Below are 18,175 nucleotides of genomic sequence, written 5' to 3' on the forward strand. Positions count from 1 at the left end.
CACAATAATAGCAACAAGGTACTTTTGATCAGAAAAGAAATCTTTTTTCATTTATTTCAATGAAGAGTATTAAAAATATCAATTAAAAATGTAATGTTTCAAAGTAGACAAGTAATTTAATGGAAAATAACAAGGACATACAACACATAAATTTATTGAGTCAACTAGTAAACCATTTAGGGATATAAGATATTATATTTATCACAATCCACATTACATAAAAGAAATTTAGATTAATTAAATGACTGAAATTAAAGAATAATGATTTAATATCTATATTATACTTATGAAGACATGCAAAATCTTTTTATATGCATAATTTTAGGATAGAAAAGTCTTTCTAAAGTACCAAAAACTCAAAACAAAAAGAAAATCTGACAGACTTATTTAAAAAGATTGAAAAATGTCTACATGGTAAATTGTCCATGAATGAATTTTAAAACAAGAAATGGACTGAAAAAACTATTTAAGACAAATGTAACAGAAATAGCTTAATTACTCATACTGCAAAAGGGTTCTCTGTTTAAGATACATATCTGAAAAATGCAACTTAAAAAAACAATCTGACACTTTGTTTATATCTAAACTACCTTACAAAATTAAGCCGAATACAATGAAACAATTTAATTTAAATTATTTAATTTTTGAAATATATAAGGAAAACCATTTTAGCCTGACTTGAAATTTATTTGACTGTATTAGTAAAAATGCAACTTATGAAAATTCTTTGATATAGTAATTCCTTTTCTAACAATATACACTATAAGAACTAATATAAGCACATGAGTGTATATTATATTAAAATATTTATTGCATAATAACAAAAATTATAAATAATTTTAGAAGGCCATTAAAAGAAGGTATATAATTTTAAAAGATCACAATCCTAATAAGAATTAGCACTTGGTCATCAAAAATTTAGTAACAGTTTTGTTAAAAAGAGCTCATAAAAAATTGTCAAAGGAACACAGAAATTGCATGTGCGTAAATATTTATTTTCGTGTATACTTGCATGTGTTCCAAGTTGCTTCAGTCATATCCAACTCTTTGTGACCCTATAGACTGTAGCCCACCAGGGTCCTCTGACCACAGGATTCTCCAGGGAAGGGAAAAGTACTAGAATGGGTTGCCATGCCCTCCTCCAGGGGATCTTTCCAACTCAAGAATCAAACCTGCATCTCTTGGTCTCCTGCATTGGCAGCTGGGTTCTATACCAACCCCACCACTCAGGAAGCCCATATATGCGTATATACATGTATACATACTTATATGTATACTTATAGGTATATTTTTATATATGCCTGGAAAGACAGAGATAGATATAGTTGATAATATTTAGGGTTTGCATATTGGTATTTCAGTTGTATAAGAAAAAGAAATTCATTGACATTATGAAACCTCAATTGTGTTCTTTTTTTAATTAATATATTTGAGTCAAATTAAATTTTAATATAGATTAACTAAATTTTAAGCATACATAAGCATGAAACTTTTTGCACAAAATATGTACTTTTATTTTATTTTATTATTACATTTAAAAAATTTATTTATTTTAATTGTAGAAAGTAATTAAGCTCCAATTAAAATAAATAAATTTTTAGGGTTGCGGTTGTAGTGGTATATGGAAGTGGTTTTTGCCATACATCAACATGAATCAGCCACGGACGCACATGTGTTCCCCATCCAGAAACCCCTCCCACCTCCCTCTCCATCCCATCCCCCAGGGTCATCCCAGTGCACCAGCCCTGAGCACCCTGTCTCATGCATTGAACCTGGACTGACGATTCACTTCATATATGATAATATACACGTTTCAATGCTATTCTCCCAAATCATCCCACCCTAGCCTTCTCCCACAGAGTCCCAAAGACTGTTCTTTACATCTGTGTCTCTTTTGCTGTCTCTCATATAGGGTCATTGTTACCATCTTTCTAAATTTCACACATATGCATTAGTATACTGTATTGGTGTTTTTCTTTCTGACTTACTTCACTCTGTATAATAGGCTCCAGTTTCATCCACCTCATTAGAACTGATTCAAATGCATTCTTTTTAATGGCTGAGTAATATTCCATGGTGTATATGTACCACAGCTTCCTTATCCATTCGTCTGCTGATGGGCATCTAGGTTGCTTCCATGCCCTGGCTATTGTAAACAGTGCTGCGATGAACAGTGGGGTGCACGTGTTTCTTTCAATTCTAGTTTCCTCGGTGTGTATGCCCAGCAGCGGGATTGCTGGGTCATATGGCAGTTCTATTTCCAGTTTTTTAAGGAATCTCCACACTGCTCTCCATAGCGGCTGTACTAGTTTGCATTCCCATCGACAGTGTAAGAGGGTTCCTTTTTCTCCACACCCTCTCCAGCATTTATTGTTTGTAGACTTTTGGATAGCAGTCATTCTGACCGGCATGAGATAGTACCTCATTGTGGTTTTGATTTGCATTTCTCTGATAATGAGTGATGTTGAGCATCTTTTCATGTGTTTGTTAGCCATCTGTAGGTCTTCTTTGGAGAAATGTGTTTAGTTCTTTGGCCCATTTTTTGATTGGGTCATTTATTTTTCTGATATTGAGCTGCATGAGCTGCTTGTGTATTTTGGAGATTAATTCTTTGTCAGTTACTTTGTTTGCCATTATTTTATCCCATTCTGAAGGCTGTCTTTTCACCTTTCTTATAGTTTCCTTCACTGGGCAAAAGCTTTTAAGTTTAATTAGGTCCCATTTGTTTATTTTTGTTTCCATTACTCTGGAAGGTGGGTCATAGAAGATCCTGCTGTGATTTATGTCAGAGAGTGTTTTGCCTATGTTTTCCTCTAGAAGTTTTATAGTTTCTGGTCTTACATTTAGATCTGTAATCCATTTTGAGTTTATTTTTGTGTATGGTTTTATAAAGTGTTTGAGTTTCATTCATTTATCGGTGCTTGACCAGTTTTGCCAGAACCACTTGATAAAGAGATTGTCTTTTCTCTGTTGTTTATTCTTGCCTCCTTTGTCAAAGATAAGGTGTCCATAGATGCGTGGATTTATCTTTGGACTTTCTATTTTGTTCCATTGATCTATATTTCTGTTTTTGTACCAGTACCATACTGTATTCATGACATAATCAGCTGTTATGCTTATGGGTAATCCACTTGTGTGTTATTTGATTATTTTCCTTTGTTGCTTTTAATATTTGCTCTTTGTGTTTGATCTTCATTAATTTGATTAATATGTGTCTTGGGGTGTTTTGCCTTGGGTTTTTCCTGTTTGGGACTCTCTGGGTTTCTTGGACTTAGGTAGCTATTTCCTTCCCCATTTTAGTTACGTTTTCAACTACTATCTCCTCAGGTATTTTCTCATGGCATTTCTTTTTTGTTTTCTTCTTCTGGGACTCCTGTGATTCGAATGTTGGAGCATTTGACATTTTCCCAGAGGTCTCTGCAGTTGTCCTCATTTCTTTTAACTCTTTTTTTTTTTCTTTTTTCCTCTCTGCTTTATTTATTTCCACCATTCTATCTTCCACCTCACTTATCCTATCTTCTGCCTCAGTTATTCTACTGTTGGTTCCCTCCAGAGTGTTTTTGATCTCAGTTATTGCATTATTCATTATTGATTGACTTTTTTTTTATTTCTTATAGGTCCTTGTTAAACATTTCTTGCATCTTTTCAATCCTTGTCTCCAGACTATTTATCCGTAGCTCCATTTTGTTTTCAGGATTTGGGATCATCTTTACTATCATTATTCTGAATTCTTTTTCAGGTAGACTCCCTATCCTCTCCTCTTTTGTTTGGTTTGCTGGGCATTTATCGTGTTCCTTTACCTGCTGAGTATTTCTCTGCCTTTTCATCTTGTTTAGATTGCTGTGTTTGGGGCGGCCTTTCTGTATGCTGGAAGTTTGTGGTTCCTCTTTATTGTGGAGGTTGCTCCCTGTGGGTGGGCTTGGACTAGTGGCTTGTCAAGGTTTCCTGGTTAGGGGAGCTTGCGTCAGTGTTCTGATGGGTTGAGCTGGATCTCTTCTCTCTGGAGTGCAATGAAGTGTCCAGTAGTGAGTTTTGAGGTGTCTGTGGGTTTGATGTGACTTGGGGCAGCCTGTGTATTAATGCTTAGGGTGTGTTCCTGCATTGCTGGAGAATCAGCGTGGTGCGTCTTGCTCTGGAACTTGCTGGCTCTTGGGTGGGGCTTGGTGTCAGTGTAGGTATGGAGGCTTTTGGATGAGCTTGTCAATTAATGTTCCCTGGAGTCAGGAGTTTTCTGGTGATTTAAGCCTCCTGCCTCTGGCTTTCAGAATTATTCTTACAGTAGCCTCAAGACTTCTGCATCCATATAGCACTGATGATAAAACATCTAGGTTAATGGAGGAAAGATTCTCCACAGTGAGGGACACTCAGAGAGGTTCACAGTTACATGGAGAAGAGAAGAGGGAGGAGGGAGATGTAGGTAACCTGCGGGAGAAAAAGGAGAGTCAAAGGGAGAGAGGGCAATCAAGCCAGTAATCACAGTTCTAAGTAAAAATGGGTACTAAAGATTGGATTTTTAAAGGTGCAAAATTGATAACAGATACCAAAAAGCAAAGAGTAAAAATCTAGAGTAGAGGTTAGACTCTCAAAAATACAATATGAAAAAAACAAAACAAAATCACAAAAATTATTTTTTTAAAATGTATGAAATTTGCTTTAAAAATAGGGTCTTTTTTTTTTTGACAAGGTAATAGTAGGTTATAAAAATGAAAATTAAAGGAGTAATAAAGGGCTTAAACCTTTTTTTAAAATTTAACAAATAATAATAGTAAAATATATGTAGGAATTTCTCTGGAGCTGTTGAGGCCAGTGTGGGGTCAGCTCAGTTTCAGATAGTTCCTTGTTCCAGCTTTTACTTCTCGAGGTCTATAGGCTCCTTCCAATGTAGTCGGTGCTAACTACAGGGTTTTAGTCTGTTGCACCTGTCACTTCCAAAGCGGTTCCCCTGTTTATTTTGGTCTTTTGTTTGCAAGTCTCTTTGGTGTCTAATTTCCGCCCTGACACAAGGGGACGGAGGTGGTCACTTGTTTAGGCTCATTTGTTCATTGCGCTGCGGGGAGGGAGGAACACTGCAGACAAACATCACTGGCGTGTGTGGGGAGTGCGCGCAGTCTCCGGGACACACTGGGTTTGCCCCGCTCACGGCGTGTGCGCTTTCCCTGTGTACACTGCTCAGGCTCCAGGTTGCTCTGCAGGGGAACTGTCCTAAGCAGGCCCTGGGTTGCGTGCACTTCCCAGGTCTAAGCCGCTCAGGTTCAGGTTCTTGGGTACTCCACAAAGGCGCAGACTCGGTTGGGCCTGCGCTGTGTGCACTTCCCAGGTCCGAGCAGCTCAGGCGACCAGGTGCTTGGCGAGTGCACACTCCCCAGGTGGGGCAGGGCGTCTTATCACCTCCCGGTTCCAGCCCCTCGGTTTCCTGGGTGCGCAGCGGGAGCGCCGTCTCAGGTGTGCCGTGTGTCTCCTCTGGGCAGCTGATCTCTGACTGTGACCCTCCTGGCGGATGTCAACTGTCCAGGATCCCAGGAAGACTTGGGTAGCAGCTGGGAGCCTGCTCGCAGTTTGGCAGAGGATGCCATCTCTGGGGCCAAGATTGCCCCTCGCTGGCTCTGGCTGTTGTCTGCCTGCCTCTCTGCCTCCAGTGGGGAATGGGCTGGTCCACAGCCGGCCAGCTCTCCTCTGGTATCTGCTCAATCCTTTGTTCTGTGAGCTGGCCCGGCGGCGCCTTACGTTAGAGCTTTCTGTGGGAAAGTTCTCTCTCTCTCTCTTTTTCTCTTTCTGGCTATCCCGCAGTTTGGGTTGCTATCTCACGTTAGTTCCCTCAGAGCATTCAGGCCTGGTCCTTACCCTAAGCAATGCAGCCCGTCCTTGCTGGCTGTGGACACGAGCGTCTGGGTTACTTCTCCCCTGGGAGTTGTGGTTAGGCACGTAATCTGTGGGTTTTATTTTTTTATTTTTCCCTCCCAGTTATGTTGCCCTCTGAGATTCCAAAACTCCCCCCAGACCCGCTGGTGAGAGGGTTTCCTGGTGTTTGGAAACTTCTCCTCTTTTACGACTCCCTCCCCAGGATAGGTCTCCATCCCTAACTCTTTTGTCTCTCTTTTTATCTTTTATATTTTGTCCTACCTCCTTTTGTGGACAATGGGCTGCCTTTCTGGGTGCCTGGTGTCCTCTGCCAGCATTCAGAAGCTGTTTTGTGGAATTTGCTCAGTGTTCAAATGATCTTTTGATGAACTTGTGGGGGAGAAAGTGGTTTCCCTGTCATATTGCTCTGCCATCTTAGGACCACCCCTATACTCTTAAAATCAAATATTCTTCCTATTTTAAAATATATTTTGCAATTTCATATCTTGGTAATAGCTGTTTCTAAAGATAAACTTTTTGTAATTATTCAACTCAAAGAAAGGTTAAAAAAATATTTAACTCATAATTATTAAGTTTCAAGGAATTTTGTAAAATATATATGAAGTTTTTGTTTCCAAATGAAAATATATACATGTTACTTTTGTATCTTTATTTATAAGATTAACTGTTGCAATGATTCTTCAAAATATAACACTTTAAGACAGAAGAAAAAATGGAAAAAAAAAAAAAAGACAGAAGAAAAAATGAAAAAGTTAAACTACCCAGAACAATCTAGCTCTATATAATAGGTTCTTGGTTCATTCTCCTCATTCAAATATGTTCCTTTATGGCTGGGTAATAGTCCACCATTTATATGTACTGCAACTTCTTTATTCATTCATATGTTAATGGACATCTAGGTTGCTTCCATGTTTTAGCTATTGTAAATAGTAATGCAATGAACAATGGGATACATGTGTCTTTTCGACCCTGGTTTCCTCAGGGTATACACCTAGTAGTGGGATTGCTAGCTCATGTGATAGTTTCATTCCTAGCTTTTTTAAGGAGTCTCCATATCATCTTCCATAGTGGCTGTATCAATTTACATTCCCACCAACATTTCAAGAGCATTCCCTCTTCTCCACACAGTTTCCAGCATTTATTGTTTGTAGACTTTTTGATGGTGGCCATTTTGACTGGTGTGAGGCAATATCTCATTGTGGTTTTGACTGGCATTTCTCTAATAGTGAGTGATGTTGAACCTCTTTTCATGTGTTTGTTAGTCATCTGTATGTCTTCTTTGGAGAAATGTCTGTTTAGGTCTTTTTCCAACTTGTTGATTGGGTTGTTTGTTTTCCTGGTATTGAGTTATATGAGCTGCTTGTATAATTTGGAAATGAATCCTTTGTCAGTCATTTCATTTGCTATTATTTTTTCCCATTCTGAAGGTTGTCTTTTCACCTTGCTCATAGTTTCCTTTGCTGTGCAAAAGCTTTTAAGTTTAATCAGGTCCCACTTGTTTACTTTTGCTTTTATTTCCGTTACTCTAGGAGGTGGGTCATAGAGGATCTTGCTTTGATCTATGTCATCTAGGGTTCTGCCCATGTTTTCCTCTAAGAGTTTTGTAGTTTCTGGTCTTACATTTAGGTAGTTAATCCAATTCGAGTTTATCTTTGTGTATGGTGTTAAGAAGTGTTTTAATTTCATTCTTTTCCCGTTTGCTACCCAGTTTTCTCAGCACCATTTATTGAAGAGGCTGTCTTTGACCCACTGTACATTTTTGCCTCCTTCGTTAAAAATAAGGTACCCATAGGTGCATGGGTTTATTTCTGGGTTTTCTATCTTGTTTCATTTGTTTATATTTCTGTTTTAGTCCCAGTGCCATACTGTCTTGATGATTTTATCTTTGTAATATATTCTGAAGTCAGGAAGGTTGATTCCTCAAGTTCCATTCTTCGTTCTCAAGACTGCTTTGGCTATTTGGGGTCTTTTGTGTTTCCATGTAAATCGTGAAATTTTTTGTTCTAGTTACATGAAAAATGCCATTGGTGATTTGATAGTGATCTCATTGAATCTGTAGATTGTATTTGGTAGTATAGTCATTTTCACAATATTGATTCTTCCTACTCAGGAACATGGGATATCTCTCCATATGTTGATGCCAACTTTGATTTCTTTCACCAGTGTCTTATAACTTTCTGTGTAAAGTTCTTTTGTCTCCTTAGGTTAGTTTATTAGATATATAATTCTTTTTGTTGAATGGTGAATGAGATTCATTCCTTAGTTTCTCTTTCTGAATTTTCATTGTTAATATATAGAAATGCAAGTGATTTCTGTGTATTGATTTTGTATCCTGCAACTTTACTAAATTCACTGATTAGTTCTAGCAATTTTCTGATACTATTTTTAGGGTTTTCTATGTACAGTATCATGGAATATGCAAACGGTGAGAGCTTTACTTCTTTTTCAATCTGCATTGCTTCTATTTCTTTTTCTTCTCTGATTGCTGTAACTAAGACTTACAGAACTATGTTGAATAATAGTGGTGCAAATGGGCACCCTTGTCTTATTCCTGATTTTAGTGGGGATGGTTTCAGTGTCTCACCATTGAGAATAATATTTGCTGTAAGTTTATCATATATGCCTTTTACTATGTTGAGGTAGGTTCCATCTATATCCATTTTTTGAAGAGTTTTAATCATAAATGCAGGTCAGGAAGCTACAGTTAGAACTGGGCATGGGACAATAGATGGATTCCAAATAGGAAAAGGAGTACATCAAGGCTGTATATTGTCACCCTGCCTATTTAACTTATATGCAGAGTACATCGTGAGAAACGCTGGGGTGGATGAAGCACAAGCTGGAATTAAGATTGCCAGGAGAAATATCAATAACCTCAGATATGCAGATGACACCACCCTATGGTAGAAAGTGAAGAAGAACTAAAGAGCCTCTTGATGAAAGTAAAACAGGAGAGTGAAAATGTTGGCTTAAAGCTCAACATTCAGAAAACTAAGATCATGGCATCCGGTCCCATCACTTCATGGCAAATAAATGGGGAAACAGTGGGAACAGTGACTGACTTTATTTTTTTAGGCTCCAAAATCACTGCAGATGGTGATCACAGCCGTGGAATTACAAGGCGCTTACTCCTTGGAAAGAAAGTTATGACCAACCTAGATAGCATATTAAAAAGCAGAGACATTACTTTGCCAACAAAGGTTCATCTGGTCAAGACTATGGTTTTTCCAGTGGTCATGTATGGATGTGAGAGTTGGACTGTGAAGAAAGCTGAGTGCCAAAACCTTGATGCTTTTGAACTATGGTGTTGGAGAAGACTCTTGAGAGTCCCTTGGACTGCAAGGAGATCCAACCAGTCCATCCTGAAGGAGATAAGTCTTGGGTGTTGATTGAAAGCACTGAGGCTGAAGCTGAAATTCCAATACTTTGGCCACCTCATGCGAAGAGTTGACTCATTGGGAAAGACCCTGATGCTGGGAGGGATTGGGGGCAGGAGGAGAAGGGGACAACAGAGGATGAGATGGTTGCATGGCATCACCGACTCAATGGACATGGGCTTGGATGGACCCAGAGGTTGATGATGGACAGGGAGGCCAGGCGTGCTACAGTTCATGGGGTCTCAAAGAGTCAGACACGACTAAGCGACTGAACTGAACTGAATCATAAGTGGGTGCTGAATTTTGTCAAAGGCTTTTGCTGCATCTATTGAGATTATCATATGGTTTTTATCTTTCAATTTGTTAATATGTTGTATCACATTGATTGATCTGCATAATTTGAAGAATCCTTGCATTCCTAGAATAAAGCCAATTGATCATGGTGTATGAGCTTTTTGATGTATTGCTGAATTCTATTTGCTAAAATTTTGTTGAGGTTTTTGCATTTATGTTCATCAGTGATATTAGCCTGTAGCTTTCTTTTTATTGTGTTGTCTTTGTCTGGTTTTGGTATCAGGATGGTGGTGGCCTCATAGAATGAGTTAGGAAGTGTTCCTTCCTCTGCAATTTTTTGAAAGAATTTTAGAAGGATAGGCATTAGCTCTTCTCTAAATACAACACAACTTTTAAACACGCACAGAAACACAAATATTTGAATATAACTGGAAAGCAGCAAAATGCAGGTGGAAACTGGAGGCACATGACCCTTAAAAATGGAATTAAACAGCTATATCTACATGAATATAATTCTAATTTTCCTATTATTCATTTCTTTCCTCTTCTTTCTTTTCTCTTCCTTTCCCTTCCTGGGAAAAAAAATTGAAGTCATTAGGTGTAGCCAAGCAAAATGAAACATACATAAACATATTGAGAGGAGTGGAGTGGAGAAGGGGGTTTCACAGTTATATAAAGAGTTATAACATGAGCAAGATGAAGATAAATCCATGTGGAAGGAATTCTCAGTATGAGGTATCATAGCCTAGTATGAAAGCCATAAATGTGTGTGGCATGAGTATTGCATACAAGTTGTCCAAGTCTGAAAATATTGAGAATGATATCCACGTGGAAGGAGGACCTGATGTCCCTACTGGCTGTATTTGTGGGAGTCCAATTAGGTGAGAACAACATCCACCCATAGATGCAAAATGAGTTGTCAGACTGTAAGGATTGGAAAAATCTACTATGATGTAAAAAGATTCCTTCCACAGGGAAGACATACAGTGGAGAAAGTGAAAGGTGAAAGTCACTTGGTCATGTCCGACTCTTTGTGATCCCATGGACTCCCAGGTGCCTTAAACTAGAACTTTCTTAATATTTCATTATAGTTCTGGAGGCCTAAAGGTCAAGATCAAGGTTTTGGAGGTTTGGTTTCTACTGAGGAGGACTCTTTCCATGATTTGTGGAAGTCACCTTCTCATGATGTCTCTACATGGGCTTTTCACTATGCATGCATATCCTTGGAGTCTCTTCTTATAAGCATTCCAGTCGTACTGGATTATGGCCTTACCCTTCTGACCTCATCTAACTTAACCAAACTCCTTCGGGGCTCTATCTCCAAATACAGTCACTTTGGGTATTATGGCTTCAAGTAATGAAATTTGGGGAGATATAGTTCAATTCATAACAGCAAGCTACAAGAGACGTGAGAAATGAGAAGTTGGAACCTTGGCAAGGAAAAGAAGTTGTCTAAATAAGGGAACAGATGTGATGGCACAGTGTAGGGTATTTGACCTTGAGTAGGATGCAGAGAATATCTAACATGACAGGGGTGAAGAAGAGGGTTGGCAGTAACAAGAGCTTATGTACTTATTAAGTGGTTGATTAAACAAATTAAATATATTAAAAATAGTAAGTTTCAGGTTTGTCACTGCCAGATAACTAAGTTACAAACATGGAAAGGCAGAAAATTAGAATAAACTCTGTAATGTTAAATTAGGGATAGAAGTATTATATAAACATGATTCTATGCATAAAAACAGATTCTAAACTCTATACACATATATACACATATGTATACATATTATATGTCCATAAATGCATATATATTTACATACATACACATATAACAGATGTTTGTGTCTATGCATATATAAAGTCCCTGAGAGCCTAGAAGGTGGTGATACCATAGTAGGTGTTATCTTCTAAATATAATTCATTAATAAAACAAAAATCCTTGGTTTAATGGATAATTCTAGGTCTGGGACAGGAAATATGCAAGATGAACCAGGAAACGAAGAGGTGCTCAAAGATTGTCACAAGGAACAGAAGTCAGCTTTAAGAGACTCCCAAATCTGGAATGATTTGAACATTAAAACAAATAACGATGGTAATGGATTATAATCAATACAATAAAATAATGTATAAAATGAGTCCATCATATGTATACTATTATAATGATCATAATAGTATGGGCTTCCCTGGTGGCTCAGACGGTAAAGCGTCTGCATGCAGTGTGGGAGACCCAGGTTAGATCCCTGGGTTGGGAAGATTCCCTGGAGAAGGAAATGGCAACCCACTCCAGTATTCTTGCCTGGAGAATTCCGTGGATTGAGGAGCCTGGTAAGCCACAGTCCATGGGGTCGCAAAAAGTCGGACACAACTGAGTGACTTCGCTTCGCTTATAATGATCACTATTTATTAGGTAGAAGTAATTGTTCTGTGTTTGTGTTACAGAAACCTTTGTCCAAACCTTAAATACTGGCACACCTCAGCAGCAAGTTTCTGACTTCTTTTTTCGCTAAGCTACCTTATCTACTGCCATGACCCCCAATGCTAAATATATCCCACCACACATTTGTGTCTCCAATCCAGACTGTCTGTGCACTCTAAACTCAAACTCCGGATGTCTATTTAATATTTCTACATAGATGAATACACATGTTATATATGAATATTTGCTCATCTCGAAGTAAAGTCCAAAATTTTCTCCTCCCCCAAAACCATTTATCTTTAGCATTCCCCATTCTGTAAATGGCACCTTTATTTAGCTAAGTACTTTATGCCAGGAATCTAAAAAAACAGTTTCCTCTACTTTATACTTCCAATCCAATAAGTATCCAACTCCTAAAAATCCTACCTCAAAATACTCTTTTCAGCTTTAAAAATTATCCAGCTTCTTCATATTAATTTAGTCCTAACTTGTAGGTAATATATTATGAGCATAGACTTCATCATCAAACTGCCTGGATTTCAATTCTTATTTTCCATCTAACAGCTATGCAACCCTGGAAAAATAGTTTACCCTGTTTTACTATTTAAAAATAGCTTAACTCTGTTTCCTTATCTGCAAAATAGTATACTAATAATAGTATCTACTTTATAAGATATTGTGGAAGTAAACACAAATCAGCACAGAAATAGTATTCAGAACATTTCTGCTACTTTTAGCTATTATTATTATTATTATTTTATTATCATTATTATTATTATTATTTAAGCCAGTATCATCTCCAGCTTGTTTTATGGCAGATCTTTTCTAACTGTATACTCAATATTCATCTTACCACATCCAAGTATTTCTTCACACAGTAGACTGAATAATTTTTATAGTAACATCTAATTATGTCACTTCCTGATTACCTTTCATTTGTTGCCCATATAATTTTGTTGTAATATGTGGACTCATTTTTGTGACCTTATCCTTCCATTTTTTATTATAATATGTAATTCAGCTATAATTATCTTCTCTATGTTTCTCTTAGACACTCAGTCCTTTCTTGCCTCAGGGCCTTTGCATATGCTACATGAAATGCAGACTTTATAAAATTAGACCAAGAAAGTCACTAATGAAGTAAACTAATCACAACAATAAAATTTTTGGAGGGAGGAATATGATTGCCATAGTTGCTATATATATTATATTATCTAAAATATCCAATTTTCAGAAAAAAATTAAGTGATTTCAAAGAAACAGGAAAGTATAAACCATACTAGATTTAGTACCTACAAGACAAAGATGCTAAACCAGCTATTGTAATTATATTCAGAAAATCAATCCATATTTTTTTTAAAATCAAGAGAAAATATGACAATAATGTCTCACCAAATTGAGAATATCAATCGAGCCAGAAATTATAATAAAGAACCAAACAGAAATTTTGAAGTTGAAAAATAAAATAACTGAAATGAAATATTCACTAAGGCTCAATATTAAATTTGAACTTACAGATACAAGAATTAGTAAGTTTGAAGATAGGTTAATAGAGGTAATCCAGCCTAAGAAATAGAAACAAAAATAAGTGAAGACAAACAAGCAAACCCACCCAAACTGTGGTTTACCATACAGTATATCAACATGGCAAAATGGGAGTCCCAGAGGGAGAGGAAAAATAGAAATGGGCATAAAGTACATTTGAAGAAATAATGCTAGAAATTCCCCATATTTGATGCAATACATTAATCGACATAGCCTATAAATTCAGAAACTCCTAGTAAAATAATTTCAAGGAAATCCATAACAAGATATATCATAGTTAGACTTCAAAAGCCAAAGAAAAAGAGAGTTTTAAAAGCAGCAAGAGTAAAATGATGCATCACATAGAAGATATCCTCAACACTACTAACAGCACTTCTCTTCAGAGGGTTTTCTGACCTCTTTACCCACACACGCACACTAAATTTAGTCTACTTATCATATACTCCCTGTATTTTTCCTTCATTGACTTTACTGATGCTGTATTAAACTGTGTTTTTTTTTAATTTAGTTCCTGCCTCTCCACTTCCTTGCCAAATTGGCAGTAATGACTACTCATACATAGCAAATCCTAAGTAAATGAATGAATTAGTGAATTAATTAATATACACAAATCATTTTATCTAAATAGATGTGACATCCTCAGTTTTATTTCCAGCTTTTTGTTTTGTTTTGTCTTTTTGATTACACCAGTTCCGTTCAGTTCAGTCGCTCAGTCTTGTCTGACTCTTTGTGACCCCATGGACTGCAGCACGCCAGGCCTCCCTGTCCATCACCAACTCCCGGAGTTTACTCAAACTCATGCCCATTGAGTTGGTGATGCCATCCAACCATCTCATCCTCTGTCATCCCCTTCTCCTCCCACCTTCAATCTTTCCCAACATCAGGGTCTTTTCAAATGAGTCAGTTTTTCACATCAGGTGGCCAAAGTATTGGAGTTTCAGCTTTAGTATCAGTCCTTCCAGTGAATATTCAGGACTGATCTCCTTTAGGATGGACTGGTTGGATCTCCTTGCAGTCCAAGGGACTCTCAAGGAACTACACCAAGGAACACTAAAATTATTTGAAAGTTTAAGGGAAAAGATATATAAGATATTTTTCTCTGTATCACTCCAATTTTAGTATATGTGCTGCCAAAACAAACACTATGTTTTTTAAATATTAGTAGTTATTAATTCATAAATCTTTGAGTGTTTATCTTTGACAGAAGAGTTGAAAAATGATGGTGTTTTCTTTCTGCTATCCTGCACATTCCAGGTTTTCTATAATGACCTGCTATATAATGAATTGTGTCGCCCCAAAATTCATATGTTAAAGCCTTAATCCCCAATCTGACTGTATTGGAGATAGGATTCCTGAAGGTAATTAAGGTTAAATGAGGTCATAGGATTATGGTCCTATTTCAATAAGATTGATTGTCTTATAAGGAGAAGAAGAGACATCTCTCTCTATGCAGAGGCACTGAGGAAAGTCCATATACGCACACATTCAAAGAATAGGCGTTGGCAAGCCAGAAATAGAGCCTTCACCAAAACCTGATGTGCTGGCACCTTAATCTTAGACTTTGAATCTCTGTAACTGTGAGAAAATAAATGTCTGTTGTTTAAGTTACACAGTCTATGGTATTTTGTTATGACAGCTTAAGCTAACACAACCCTATATTTATTTTACAACCGTACAAAATAAGTTTGATATCAGGCACACTCATACTGTAGTGCTAAAAGTTTACATACTTTTGCACTATTTTTTCAATGATTTGATTCAATAAAGAAAAATGTCTTAAATAAGAACTGAGGATAATACAATGATTGTTAGAACAAGCAATCATAAAAGAAATAAAAATCAACATTTCTTCTTCCTCTACTTCTCCATCCCTCATCCCAAATTTACACTAAAGTATTTTTCTTAGATACAGATTTGGTTACTATATTCACCTCTTTTCCCCTTGGATCAGCTATTGTAATATTTTTCTCTCTGTTGACTTTCTCAGTGGAGTGTGAGCAGAAGTTTCTGTGTCTCTAACTTAAGAATTTTTTGTCTGCATTTCTAGTTAAGTATTAAGGTCAGGAAATATTTCTCATTTATCTAGAATCTCTACACGTCTTCATCAATGACAATAATACTGTTCAGCCTAATTTGTCACTTCCCAAGCAGTAGGACAACATGTTTAACAAGGCTAACACAGATCTGCTCTCTCTCTGGACCTTAATTTCCTCATTTGTAGAATAAGTGTATGTACATCTGAGGTCTTATTTAATGTTAAAGTTTTCCCTGGGTCTAGTCATGACTCTCCATTCCTAAGAATCCTTAAGTAGCTTCTCCATTCTTCTCAAAATAATAATAAGAACAACTTAACATTGCCCAGTGGTTTGTCTCTGATGCATAACCTACCATTAACACTGGTGCCTCAGCTTTCTGCAAATTGTGTTTCCTGTCCACAGAGAACTCCTGTCATTACCTGGACACATAATATGCTTCCAGGCCTCTGCACTTAACCCCTCAGCCTACAGTGTCCTCCCCAAATCAACTACCTCTCAAGGGTATCTCAGCCACACCTTCTTTAAAGCACATTCACCTTCAGATTAAGTTAGCTGCACCTCTGTAGTCTTAAAGAATGTTGCTGCTTTTCTGCTTTTCCTTCATTAAAAGGGATGTTTATATGTGTGTCCATGACCGTGAAAGGAAGTGTCTTGCATCTTTTCATTACTAGCATTCCTAGTAACGTGTACACTCACACAGCTTATTTAACTCGTTGTTAAAAAATAAGTTAAATATGAGTGACTGATCTTAGTTATTAAGTAACCTTCTATTTGTTGAAAGAAAAACATTACTCATTCTGATTACAAGAAGACTGATAAAAATTCAAGTATAACATTCCAGCCAAGCTTTAATCTTTAACTAACCACATTCCCTGGAATCTCATGAGAGACAGTCTGAGATATATTTTATGTTAGTTTATCGCCCCTAAGCCCCTTATTAGCATGAGGTCTCATAGAGTTGCTGGAGCAGGAAGTCATTTAAAAAAATTCTTCAGTTACTGCCCGTTTCTTTTTTAAAAAATAAATTGAAAAGAGGAGATAGAAAGAAAATCTAGGGGACATTCGCTGTGAACCCCAGCAGTCTCAATTTCAGCGGTGTGTGCACGGTCTCAGAATATTGCTGATTGCCGCAGGAGGCAGTCAGGAAGACACTGATTCTTACCCTGGCTCTGCCTGTAAGACGCAGTGTACTCATGGCAAGGTACTTGGACGGTTTCTCAGGTAATAATATTCCTTTGTTTCCCAGATACATACTGGGGATTTAGAGAGAGAGAGCTGTAAAATGATCATATAGCTCTCACTCTTTCAAACAGCAAGATAGGAGCATACCTGTTTGGGGATTCTAATCATCACTTAGAATGTGCTTTGCAGCCTGGATTTGCAATTGGTTTCAGGGTGAACAGAGTTTAAAGTTCACTAAAGATATCACAAATGATATCTAATGGCTGGAAGTTGGCCATGAATGATTTAGGCTTGAGTTAAATATTGCAGGAAGAGACTGAAATCTATGACATATCATATATCATCCAATCTGAGACACCATTCACTCTAATATGCACCAATACTTTACATACACGCAAGAAAGCAAGTCCCCTGGCTAAGACACTTGTGCTGTTCAGTTGGATTTTATAGACATTAAAATGTGAAAAAACATGCTATGTAGAAGTAAGAAAATAAATGTGTATATATATATAGCATGTATATTTATTATTATATGAATATATGTTTCTACTAATCATCCCATATTCACCAAAAACTCAGGGTGTCCAAAATCAAGGTAAGTAAATCTACTCCGAAATCCGTTTTTTCCCTCCCTTCTTTTTTACACTGAAAGGCATTACTATTCTCCCAGTTGCTTGAATCCCTCCTCTGCCACTCCCATATCTCTTTAGTCATCAAGTTCTTTGACTTCCTCTATTGTCTTCACTCTGTATAATGTTTTTCCTTTCCTCATTATTTGACTAAACTTTGCTCTACTTGTTGATTTACTTTTGATATTGAAAAAACATTCTGAGTGTGCCAAGTCCAGGTTATTTGATTCTTCTTGCCAGAAACTATAGATCCCATATATTTCCATTGACCATCCTTATCCTATGCTATACTGAACCACTTTCTTGTCTGTATCTGCCAGTAAAACAGAAGTTCCTCAAGTACAAGAAATGTCAGTCTGTTTCACAGTTATGTTCCTAGAACCTAGGACAATTTCTTATATTCATTAACTGTTATATAAAACTCAATAATTGAACAAATAAAAATATTAATTTAGATATTAAGAAATAAGGACCTTTGACTTTTATGAAGAATAATACATACAAGTCACAATATTCTCAAATTGAAAGAGATCCAAAAAAGACAGCACCGTGTTGTACAAGAAAAAAAATCATTTGAGTCAAATACAATCTAAAATGTATTTGATTTCTAACACAGATTGTGTCTTTTTCTTTTTTTCCATTTTGCTTTCACGCCAGACACATATTTTGTATCACAGTGAAGAAAGTTTTATTTTAGCAGTTAATTGTGTAACCTAACTCTGAACTACCCTTTTAATCTTTTGGGAGAATGACCAGTAACCTACATTGATCACATTTCTGCTTCTATAAGACAAAAGGCTTTTAAAGGAGACTGCAATCACTGTGGGTCAGAGAATT

The 18,175-nt window shown here is 36.9% G+C and overlaps 1 protein-coding gene across 1 annotated transcript in view; it reads left to right on the forward strand.

Moving 5' to 3' along the window:
- The first annotated feature begins 4,332 nt into the window (after positions 1 to 4,332).
- LOC136150936 (uncharacterized) overlaps positions 4,333 to 18,175 on the forward strand; it is a 51,766-nt gene continuing 37,923 nt past the window's right edge. The window contains exons 1-4 of the mRNA XM_065911826.1: positions 4,333 to 4,469; positions 5,318 to 5,442; positions 7,568 to 7,641; positions 16,606 to 16,748. Of these exons, the coding sequence (XP_065767898.1) occupies positions 4,333 to 4,469; positions 5,318 to 5,442; positions 7,568 to 7,641; positions 16,606 to 16,748 (479 nt within the window). The remainder of the gene's footprint in view (positions 4,470 to 5,317; positions 5,443 to 7,567; positions 7,642 to 16,605; positions 16,749 to 18,175) is intronic.

Source organism: Muntiacus reevesi, chromosome 19 (genome assembly GCF_963930625.1).
Source record: "Muntiacus reevesi chromosome 19, mMunRee1.1, whole genome shotgun sequence".
NCBI lineage: Eukaryota > Metazoa > Chordata > Mammalia > Artiodactyla > Cervidae > Muntiacus > Muntiacus reevesi.